This window comes from Littorina saxatilis, linkage group LG11, assembly GCF_037325665.1.
Source record: "Littorina saxatilis isolate snail1 linkage group LG11, US_GU_Lsax_2.0, whole genome shotgun sequence".
Classification (NCBI taxonomy): Eukaryota; Metazoa; Mollusca; class Gastropoda; order Littorinimorpha; family Littorinidae; genus Littorina; species Littorina saxatilis.
This window is the reverse complement of record NC_090255.1, coordinates 6,561,208-6,573,730: the sequence shown is the minus strand read 5'-3', so window position 1 is coordinate 6,573,730 and position 12,523 is coordinate 6,561,208. Positions and strand designations below refer to the sequence as shown.

The 12,523-nt window shown below is 39.1% G+C and overlaps 1 protein-coding gene across 1 annotated transcript in view; it reads right to left on the bottom strand.

The window, feature by feature from the left end:
* Positions 1-12,523, bottom strand: part of LOC138980802 (uncharacterized) — a 116,732-nt gene that overhangs the window by 17,190 nt on the left and 87,019 nt on the right. The window contains exons 11-16 of the mRNA XM_070353690.1: positions 12,489-12,523; positions 10,339-10,479; positions 9,915-9,979; positions 9,417-9,563; positions 2,586-2,680; positions 794-1,071 (exon numbers count right to left, since the gene is read on the bottom strand). The exon at positions 12,489-12,523 is cut by the window's right edge and continues 118 nt beyond it. Coding sequence (XP_070209791.1) covers positions 794-1,071; positions 2,586-2,680; positions 9,417-9,563; positions 9,915-9,979; positions 10,339-10,479; positions 12,489-12,523 — 761 coding nt within the window. The remainder of the gene's footprint in view (positions 1-793; positions 1,072-2,585; positions 2,681-9,416; positions 9,564-9,914; positions 9,980-10,338; positions 10,480-12,488) is intronic.

The following is a 12,523-nucleotide window of genomic DNA, read 5'->3' as shown; positions in this document are numbered from 1 at the left end:
CTATGGTCGGGGATGTTTCGGTGGTCGTAATAGACAGGTGTTCGTGTAAGAGAGGTGCTTGGAGAACAAGGTTTCAGTGTATAGTATTGTAATGTCGTGTATGAGAGGTGCTTGGAGAGCAAGGTTTCAGTGTATAGTATTGTAATGTCGTGTATGAGAGGTGCTTGGAGAGCAAGGTTTCAGTGTATAGCATTGTAATGTCGTGTATGAGAGGTGCTTGGAGAGCAAGGTTTCAGTGTATAGTATTGTAATGTCGTGTATGAGAGGTGCTTGGAGAGCAAGGTTTCAGTGTATAGTATTGTAATGTCGTGTATGAGAGGTGCTTGGAGAGCAAGGTTTCAGTGTATAGTATTGTAATGTCGTGTATGAGAGGTGCTTGGAGAGCAAGGTTTCAGTGTATAGTATTGTAATGTCGTGTATGAGAGGTGCTTGGAGAGCAAGGTTTCAGTGTGTAGTATTGTAATGTCGTGTATGAGAGGTGCTTGGAGAGCAAGGTTTCAGTGTATAGTATTGTAATGTCGTGTATGAGAGGTGCTTGGAGAGCAAGGTTTCAGTGTGTAGTATTGTAATGTCGTGTATGAGAGGTGCTTGGAGAGCAAGGTTTCAGTGTATAGTATTGTAATGTCGTATATCCATTGCGATGTCTTATTGTGTCTTGTACTGCATTTTATTGTACTGTATAGCATTGCATTGCATTGAATTGTAATGTGTTTTGTACAACATCGCACTTCTGTGACATTGTTTTGTATTATAATGTACTTTCTTAACTGTATGGTATTCTACTGTATCTTACTCTCTAAAATACTGCGGAAGGTCTTGCCAGGCAGCATGATGGCGGTGTCTGTGTTGTCATGTTGCAACTCGCCCTCTAATCGGTTCCCCCGACCTTGACCTTCTCTGATCTCGGTGACCTCGCCGCTGTCCAACGCAAGCTCCAGTCCTAGCACGTAAGAGTCGGAGACTGCTGTCAGGTTCCAGACCTGAAGGACGGTGTTGTTGGTCTCAATGCGAGCGGAGCCTGAGTCGCCCAGTGACACGCTGTCCCCAAGTGACTCTACGGCTTGCAGAACTCTGAATTAGGAAAGGGACATAGAGACTCATTAGGATAGAGACATAGCGCCGTTAGAGACATAGCGACTCATCAGGAAAGAGACATAGCGACTCATTAGGATAGAGACATAGCGCCGTTAGAGACATAGCGACTCGTTAGGAAAAAGACATAATGCAGTTAGAGACATAGCGACTCATTAGGGAAGAGACATAGCGCAGTTAGAGCCACAGTATGAACATCAGGAGGAAGGAGTTGTTGGTATGAATGCTGCAGAGCCGGAATCAGCCCGATGGCATTCTGTCTCGAAATGACTCCATGGCTTGCAGTATTTTTAATTAGAAGACAATGAAAAAGTGCACTTTGTGTTCAAGTGGACACATAGACACTCAGTCTCCAGGTACAAGCTCAACATCTGCAGGTGGGATTACAATGCGTGACGATAAGATACGATGAAAACAGATAAGATATGATAAGATAAGATTTGATAAGATGATTGATTGATTGTTGTTGCTTTTTGGGTCCAGCGGACCATATAGGCCAAATCAGGACCCAACAAGTTTAACATTACACAAATTCAAATTAAACCAATTTCAAAAAACAAAGTCAGGAACATTACCCGAAGGGAACACAAAAGTTAAGTCGAAACCCTACGAGGCTACGTGTCAAGGAATTTGATAAGATAAGATAAGATAACATATGAAATAACATAGCAACATATAGCAAAACATAACATAACATAACATTACATAACATAAAATTAGATGTAATGAAATGAGGTTTATACCAGACGTTAAGTCTCGCAAAACTATGAACAACTACAATACCATAATTATTTTCTGCAAATCCTGACTATAATATATTATATTTTCCGTCCTTCTTCCGATTTTTCTTGACACATCCTTGAACTTAGTTTTTAAATCTCTACAACGAAAATGTCTGCCTTTACTACTCAAAAGAGTGGAACGAGAATTAAGCGAATGGGAAATATTGTACAATAAAGAATACCATGGCTATAGATTATATTTCATAGACCCGTTAGATCAAATTTCATAGACCCGTTGGGGAATTGGTGGTATTGAGTTTCATAGACGCACGTCTAGGCCCTACTAATTGTAACGTTAGAGACTTGGATGTACAACAACAAACTTCACGTGGTTCCGGTTTCGTCATCATTGGTAAAGTAGACCTATATTGTGTCATGCGTGCATTTATGGTGGACGTCAGACCCAGCGATGTACAAAGCAATACATTCGGTCGGGTAACATTGTGTTCACAGAACGACAATAAAGCTCCTCCCATTCCATTAAGAGCAGCCTAGCAGACGGTCTTTCCATTGTGTTGCACTCAATCAACAAACAGCTTCAAGATTGTGTGACGACACAATTCCACTCGGCGGCTATACAATTGTTTCGTCAAAATGTAATATCGAGTCCTATGTTTTGCTGAAAACAAATAGCTGTTGATATTTAATGATTGGCACTAAAGACAAATTTCTGTAATTAAAACAAGTGCAAAAGTGTACAAATGAGCCTACCTGTTTGTTGCATTGTCCGCAGTGTTGGACTGTTCTAACACAGTCTGGTTGAGTCCAGCTACAATCTCAACGATCTCCAATATGTCTGTTGCGGTCTGTTGAGATAACACTTCAAACGTCAAAACATGTAAGCCCGCAGCACCCTTTGGGAAACTTGTTCTGTATAATATGTTGCCCCATGATGACTAAGTGACACGAGATAGTGCAAACAAGTCTTGCATGTTCACAAACATTGTTCACGCAAAAACTATCCATATAAAACTAACTGTGATTCGTCTGTAACAATTTCTGCAAACAAGAACATACCATCAAGCTGATATCTAAATGCACAAGTAACAGTTGTGTCGTGTGTGACACATTCTCATCAAGGACATAAAATCGGTGCAGGATTTGCTCTCTGCAGAAAAAACACATTACGTTGCACTATCCCTGGCCTTCCATTCTATCGGTAAAGGATTTTGAATGAGTGATGAACATGTCAGCAAGAGAACAGTCTCACTAGAATGAAAAAACACTATACTGGTAATGCCACTAATGACACGGAAACAAACATTTTATGAGACGTATAACACACCGTATACCGTGGTTGCACTAGGTAAATCTGTCCGAAGAGGTTGCACCTGTATTTTTCTGTCCGAAGGGAGACACGCGACGTAAGTTTCTGCACAAAATCACCCGTAATTCCTCACAAATGACATATCATCACAAAACTATCGTTTGTACTTTGGCCTAAGGTGTCATAGCATCATATCATCGATTTGTTTCATTGCTTCAATGTGTTTGTGAACGTTGGCCTTCAAGTATTTACACATTTCAAGCGCATTATGTGCAAATTTTGACATTCCGCAGTTACTAGGGAAATTCAAGCACATGAGAAAGGCTACACGCGATTGTAATGTGACCTATGGTCATTTCTTGACATCTGGGTCAGATGGTATGACTTAAAGTGGTGCAGGAGCGTCATATTTCATGAATCTGTGAAGACATTCAAAGATTTGTCGGTTGCGCATCTCCGAAGCGGCTGGTTGCGCATCTCCGAAGTTTTAGCTTTGTTTCGGTTGCGCACCGCCGAAGCATTTCCTTAGTATTTTGCCTACATTATGCTAAACAAAATTAATAATGTTGATCGTCAGCGCCCGCCCCAATTTTGGGGGCCGCCCGGAGGATTTTTTTTATTTGTGTGTGTGTGTGATTTTCATGCTCCAAAGTGACATTTTCGCATCTGACAAGGCATGCACATGAATTCAGTGCAATGTTGTATGTGCGCGTGCGTGCGTGTGTGTATGTGTGTGTGTGTGTGTGTGTGTGTGTGTGTGTGTGTGTGTGTGTGTGTGTGTTGTGTGTGTGTGTGTGTGTGCATTTTTCCGTGTGAGCATTTGTCCTGTGAGCAATTGTCATACAACCACAAAATGCAACAAAACTTGCTTCGGTTAACCGTGGACAATTTGTTATGCGTCTTAGAGGAAAAAAGTGTGTTTTGGGGCTTGACCAAACAGGATTTTTAAATATAACGGGCTTGTGTGGTTTTCTTTTAACAGATTTAGCTTCATAACTTATTGTTAGCAAAACGTCAATACACCTGAGCCTGCCCAGATCGTTTGGCCGTCTGGACAGCCAACCGCTATTAATTTGCTATGCACCTAAGAGCAAAATAGAATTATACAGTAATGATTTTGAACAAAGTGTCATTTCTAAACACACTAACACTCTTTTCTTCAGAATCGTGTTTGGTCAAGCCTAATAAACGACTTTTTGCTCTTAGCCATACAAGACTCCTGTAGAGAGAGAGAGAGAAGAGAGAGAGACAGAGAGAGACAGAGAGAGAGACAGAGAGAGAGAGAGACAGAGACAGAGAGAGATGAGAGAGAGAGAGAGAGAGATAGAGAGAGAGATAGAGAGAGAGAGAGAGAGAGAGAGAGAGAGAGAGAGAGAAATCGGCACAGACAAGCAGATATATGATTTTCCATACCAATTTGGAACATACCCAGAGGCGGACACAAATAGATTCCTGTTTATTTCTTTGAAATATCTTCGGCGGTGTGCAACCGATTGCTTCGGGGGTGTGCAACCAGAAAAACAGAGAGACTTCGGAGATGCGCAACCGACAAATCTTTGAATGTCTTCACAGATTCATGAAATATGACGCTCCTGCACCACTTTAAATCATACCATCTGACCCAGATGTCAAGAAATGACCATAGATCACATTACAATCGTAAGTAGCCTTTCTCATGTGCTTGAATTTCCCTAGTAACTGCCGACAGTCAAAATTTGCACATAATGCGCTTGAAATGTGTAAATACTTGAAGGCCAACGTTCACAAACACATTGAAGCAATGAAACAAATCGATGATATGATGCTATCACACCGTAGGCCAAAGTACAAACGGTAGTTTTGTGATGATATGTCATTTGTGAGGAATTACAGGTGATTTTGTGCAGAAACTTACGTCGCGTGTCTCCCTTCGGACAGAAAAATAAGGGTGCAACCGCTTCGGACAGATTTGCCTAGTGCAACCACGGTATACGGTGTGTATAATGCCTCATTAGAAAACCAGCTTTTCTGCCAATCTGATCGAGGCCGAAGGCCAACGTCATCACAGATGAAACCGAAGGCAATATGCTCACCAAGGATCGCATATAGCTTGCTTTCCTACAAGATTAAAGTATTAAACAAATGGTTTGATTAGCTCTGACTTTGACGATTTACTTTTAACTTGAAGTTCAAAACCATGACAACTTGGAATTTTCACTGGGTAATAATAATAATAAGAATAGTAAGAAACCCTGAATTTTCACTTCAAAAAAAGAAGTATTTCTTTTAATATTCATAGAAAGTGTTTGACAAAAATGCATTATCCGCTTTGTTGTGTTTTCCCTCTTTTTACCAATTCCACAATGAATAAAATGATGAAATAAACTTTTTTGATAACACGAAAAAAAAATATAAAAAAATTGTCAGTAAGTACTGGTGTCACATGACTGATGTGAACCAGTTGATTGACTAATGGCGATGCGCTAAACCACAGAGCGTATTCTTCCGCCCTTTGCCTAAGCGAGACTGTACTCTCATCCTCAGAATTAATTAATGACATGTAGCTTATATTCTCCACAATACCAAAATACCCGTCGCGATATAACCTTGAACGGTTGAAAACGACGTTAAACACCAAATAAAGAAAGAAAGAAAGATACCAAAATACCATAAATGTCCTGCTTCTCAATTAAAGCAGAAGTGGGTTTTTTCTGACAGATTGCATGTGTCTGTGCCTCAGTTACCACTGATCTAAAAATAGAACCCGCTGTGTCTAATTTTTCAGTTTCGACTTGCGAAGATTCTTCTCATAATTATGCTGTAGCTTATTATCCACATTACCAAATGATGAGTTTGTATACAATTCCCAGCAGCTAACAGAAAACACAAGTGTTATTCCGATAACGTACCAGCTGGATCAGCATTTGGAATATACGTAGCAGACTACACTGAAATGCGACTGCATCAGTTCAGTAAATGAATAGTTTCCGAATTATTATTTCAAGGCAAGAACAATTGGAATCGAAAACGTGTAGGGTTTAGAACGTCCGTACCATATATAAGACTCATTACCAGCCTTCCTCATGCGTGCAGACTCAGTGCAACGTGACGAGCAATTTTTGTTTTTGAAATGAGACTGCAGTGGTTTGATTGCCCTAGCTTAGCAGACGACATAAACCCCGCTCAGCAAACTAACATGTTGGGCAAATGTGAACGATAAAACGATGGGGATATAATACGTGTAGGGTTCAGAACATTCTTACCGTTCATATTTAGTACCAGACTCCCCGATGAGGAAAGATACCACACGAGAAACATGCCACATTTATTATGAAAATGTGCTAACCGTCGACCTTGGGGGTTAGCCAATTCAAGGGGAGTCACTCAGCACAGTCAATCCGTCGAAGCTCGACTAGAGGTTTCGAATCGCAAATAACTAAGAACACAGTCCTTTCTCCGAGTTAAAATGAGGTCTCTCTGAAAGATCATCACTGTTTAGCTTAACGCTACACTGGAATGTACCAACAGAAATTAAAACAAGAGTTTGCGTGTGACGAAAGCTCGAAACACTTGAGACAGCCCACACAAAAGTAGATCTTCCACGACCTGACCACACAGTTATGCCTATTCAAATGCGCGTAGCAAAATGTACGTGTTGTATCTTCTTTTTTCTCTGGCGGTACCGACAATATCGTTATTGAAACAATCCCAGTGCACTAAGGGATTTATAGAGCAAATCTGGAAAATAATTATTGAACTCAGCGCTATGCGCTTCGTTCAATAATGAATTTTCTAGATTTGCTCTATAAATCCCTTAGTGCACTGGGATGTCTCAATTTGAGTCAATAACTTAAATAATAATAATAATAATTGTCAGTAAGTACTGGTGTCACATGACTGATGTGAACCAGTTGATTGGCTAATGGCGATGCGCTAAAACTGTTAGCGCACTCTTGGAGTGCGCTAACTTTTCCACAGAGCGTATTCTTCCGCCGTTTGCCTAAGCTAGACTGTACTCTCATCCTCAGAATTAATTAATGACATGTAGCTTATATTCTCCACAATACCAATGATTATGACCATAAATTTCCTGCTTCTCAATTAAAGCAGAAGTGGGTTTTTTTCTGACAGATTGCATGTGCCTGTGCCACAGTTGCCACTGATCTAAAAATAGAACCCGCTGTGTCTAATTTTTCAGTTTCGACTTGCGAAGATTCCTCTCATAATTATGCCATGTTAGTGGCATGTAGCTTATTATCCACATTACCAAATGATGAGTTAGTAGGCTATACAATTCCCAGCAGCTAACAGAAAACACAAGTGTTATTCCGATAACGTAGCAGCTAGATCAGCACGTAGCAGACTACACTGAAATACGACTGCATCTGTTCAGTAAATGAATGTTTTCCGAATTATTATTTCAAGGCAAGAACAATCGGAATCGAAAACGTGTAGGGTTTAGAACGTTCTTACCATATATAAGACTTATTACCAGCCTGCCTCATGCGTGCAGACTCAGTGCAACGTGACGAGCAATATTTGTTTTTGAAATGAGACTCAGTGCAGTGGTTCGATTGCCATAGCATAGCAGACGACATAAATCCCGCTCAGCAAATTAACATGTTGGGCAACTGTGAACGATAAAACGATGGGGATATAATACGTGCATTCAGAGCATTCTTACCGTTCATATTTAGTTCCAGACTCCCCGATGAGTGAAGATACCACACGAGAAACATGCCACATTTATTTTGAAAATGTGCTTACCGTCGACCTTGGCAAGGGGCAACACTCTGCACAGTCAATCTGTCGAAGCTCGATGAAGGTTTCGAATCGCAAATAACTAAGAGCACAGTCATTTCTCCGAGTTTAAATGAGGTCTCTATGAAAGATCATCACTTTTTAGCTTAAAGCCATATGTACTCAATGACTATACACGCTAATTGCTTTACCAACAGCTGGAGACATGCTACATTAAGCTCCCTGCAAAATATTGTGGTCTAGGACCCCTTCAATGTTGAGATATTTGAATTTTTATTTTGATCTAGATCGTCCTATTTATAGATTTGCCAACAGAGGTAGCGTTGACGCAAGGGAAATAACTCCGCGTCTTTGTTGACATCCTCACTTTTTCAGAGGCTAGAACAAGCTGTAATGCATGTATATGGTCCACGCATTGCGACATATCGTCATTATATGGCCTTATGATGCATTTGACATCGATTGTGGGCAAACTACACATCGTAAACACGGGAGCGAGTTAGTAAGCCTTTAACGCTACACTGGAATTTACCAACAGAAATCAAAACAAGAGTTTGCGTGTGACGAAAGCACGACACACTTGAGACAGCCCACACAAAAGTAGATCTGACACAAACCTGACCACACAGTTACGCCTATCCAAATGCGCGTTGCAAAATGTGCGTTTTGAATCTTCTTTTTTCTCTGGCGGTACTGACAATATCGTTATTGAAACAATCCCAGTGCACTAAGGGATTTATAGAGCAAATCTCGAAAATAATTATTATAATGAATTTTCTCGATTTGCTCTATAAATCCCTTAGTGCACTGGGATGTCTCAATAACTTAAATAATAATAATAATAATAATAATAATAATAATAATAATAATAATAATAATAATAAGGGTATTTATAGGGCGCAAATCCTAAAATAGTTCCAAGCGCCTTTCAATCTTAAATATAATAATCTTAATAACAGCAACAATACACAACATAAGCGCCTTAAATCAATATAATAATCTTAATAACAGCAACAATACAGATCAAAAACAAATAAACTTTAAATACATATGTTTTTTGTCACCCAGCTTTAAATAGTTGAGAATTAAAGTGCATGAAAATGATGACGTATGTTAATGATATTGTCTCACATACCCTTGTGTGGTATTTAAGACAATGATTTGTCTTGAAAATGCTCTGTTTGTGAAACTCCCTATTAACAGTAGTTTCGAGTAAAGTTTTAAGCGTTAGGGTTGAGATTCTTTCTTGGCCTATTTATACTTAAATGTAGAATGATACCACACACATTCTTGATGCAATTCGGTCACATATTTATTTAATTTATTCTTTGGCAAATGTATGCGGTGTTTATATGTCTTACTATTAAGCAATCACAAATATAGGCCACAAGAGAGTGCGCACGCATACAATCCTTCATAATTCTGAATCTAAATCCCGATGGAAATCAGAGCACAAAAAAAAGGTGCTAATAAAATAGTCTATATCAACAGATACATATGAAATAACCTATTCATGCACAATATTTGCATCTTACTTCTATCGGGATGTTTCTTTGTCTTGTAGCATTTTCCAAGATGTTGGCTACCAGAATGACGTCAAATGCTGACGTAGTAGTGTTTTCTCTTAACAGGGCTCCAGTATTGTTGACGATTTCTGGCAAAGTCTCTTCGTTTATATCAGCCTGAAAACGAAGACCAGGATAGGCTTCTATACATTCTTTAATTAGATCACACAAATGCATTAGATTGTCGTCAAGCATTATTAGACGAGCGTACACTATTTTGGAGTCAGTGCAAAATGGCAAGTGCATTTTAACAAAATACACTTATTTCATTTAATGATGATAAGTGTGACATCTCACACAAATATGCAAGGGATTGCAGTAATATGAAACATCAACTTGAACAATAGTTCGGCATTAATGGCAGGTGAATCTAGACATAACACATGTATTTCATTGCATTACACTTTGAATATTAAAGTGTGTCTTTTATTTATTCATAATAACTGTGACGAGTTTCGGCTTTCTTACCATTGAAATATTCCTGAGTGGGCTTGTTTTCTCAGATTCAACCAGATCAAACTCTGTAGTTGCAGCTGCAATGAATCGATACATAACCATACAAACAAATACATTAATATAATGATAAACTGATTTATTGACGAATTAATACATCGATGACTGATAGGATAAATAATGAACACAGGTTTGAATAAATGAAAAAATGAATAAATTAATGAATAAATTAATCTATAGATGAATGATGAATAAATAAATGACTACATCCATAATAGTTGGCAAGAAAGTGGTTCTTTTTGTCAGTAAAACCCAAATAATGTTTTCCGTTCACTGGACTAACCATACATGTTTGTGTACATAAGCACGTATGTTAATGTATTGCATAGTGAATTGCAACTAAGAAGAAAGATCAGGGGAAACAAAACGTGTTACTCACAGATAACGGTCAGACACCCATTGCCAATCTCCTCCCCCTCGCTGTTGCTGACGAAGCACTGGAAGCAGCCCACGTCCGTGTCCTGGGCTGACTTTACTCTCAGTTCACGCTTCTCGTTGGTGAACACAAACTTGTTGGGATCTGAAACAACATAAACAGAGTGAGTCAAACAGCACTACTCAAGTACGTTCAGTCAACTCATGCTGATATGAAGATGTGTTTGCTCAACCATTTTACTCGAGGTAGAACACATTTGTATTTCGCGGTTACATCAGTGTCAAGCGATTTTGAACAACACGTATGTAAATCAGAACGTGCTTATGGTCTCAGAGAAGAAGTTAAAAATTGCACTGTGGTGAGCAATGCGGAGTATTTGTTTTTTTCTTTATTGTTGTTATATCAAATATTGCCTGTTCTAGCGGGAGTTTGTTTATAACAGTCCAGTAATATTATCATGTTGAACCCAAAAAGGAAATGATATAACGTGTAGGCTGCTACACATTCCAACCTACTTGTTCATTAATTAAAGGCTGACATATAGTCCTATTTAATTAGTTTAATTACTTCCAGGGCTTTTCCCATCGTTGCGGGGATGTATAAATTAAGCTTCCTGCAAAGTTTTAGGCAGTCAGATTATCGGTAATTTTTGCTGGTCCTGTCATTTCAATAAACTGGACCAGCCACTGTTTGTGTCCATCTGCACTTTCGTAAATTCCGTTTCGTAACCGTCACTGTGACTTGACGAACTGTCATTTTTTTCACCGCGATACACAGTTCATTGCGAAGATCTTCCTTGGTAATTCGTTCCAATTACGCATACTTTTTGTTGTCAAGAAACAACTCGAAAGAAAGTTTCAAACTCATCATCCTCCATCTTGCTTGTCGAAGCGCTAAAGTACTTTATCGATGCAAAAACAAAAGCAGAAAACTTCGACGAAACCAACTCAAATGCAGCGCAGACGACACGACGAGATAACTGAAGGAAGTGAGCCTCGCTTTGGCTCAAGTGACGTTAAAAATACCGTTATTCTCGTATGCAAATACGAACGAGAAGTTGGTCATACGAACAAGCCTTGTGCTGGCGACGCAAATCGCTGCTGGCGTGCTAAAGGTTAATTTTTTTTGTCTTTCTTATTTTTGTTAAATTCCATGAATTTCCATGACTTGAATTGAAATTCCATGACTTTCCAGGCCTGGAAAATTAAAAATCAAATTCCATGACTTTCCAGGTTTTCCATGACCTGTACGAACCCTGAAATTGAGAACCAGTACAAAGGGGATACTGAACTCGCCAAAGTTTTGCTGGACACGTGAGTACATAGGCCCATTAGAAAATTAGATGTACTTGTAGCTTGTCAGCTGAAGCCTGTGGCCTTATTCTTGCGAATAATTATGTGCTGTGAGAGATCGTATATTTCCGCCTGCGCAATTTCCGGAAAACATCCACTTTCACTTTGAGACTGTTCTGTTTACATTCGACACTATCAACACCACTTTGCAATACTGAAATAATTTTTTCTGTGTTCGAAAGCTACAGCCAATCGTTATTATATCCCCTTAGGTACAGTTTTATAACATTATTGGCACATGTAAACAATATGAATTAATTAATGAACGCTACGAATATGGCAGCCTTTAAAGGCTGACATAGTCCTATTTAATTAGTTTAATTACTTCCAGGGCTTTTCCTATCGTTGCGGGGATGTATAAATTAAGCTTCCTGCAAAGTTTTAGGTTTGAAGTCCTTACCAATTACGAGAAATAATTAATTCTTTATTGCATTGTTTAGCAACAGTTCTCCAGGACTTGGGCTATTTTTAGACCGTTGACGTCACTTCGTGACGTTTCGTAAACCAAAGATGGCGTTTGAGACTGTTCTGTTTACATTCGACACTATCAACACCACTTTGCAATACTGAAATAATTTTTTCTGTGTTCGAAAGCTACAGCCAATCGTTATTATATCCCCTTAGGTACAGTTTTATAACATTATTGGCACATGTAAACAATATGAATTAATTAATGAACGCTACGAGTATGGCAGTCTTTAAGACTCAACTGAAAATTGTGAAGCAATTTTGCGGTGTTTTTCTAAATTGAATGAAGTGACAACAGGCTTCACGTGGTTTCACAGAGCCACGGTAACTCACCGTACGCCACGTCCAATCGCTGTCCGTTCTTAAAC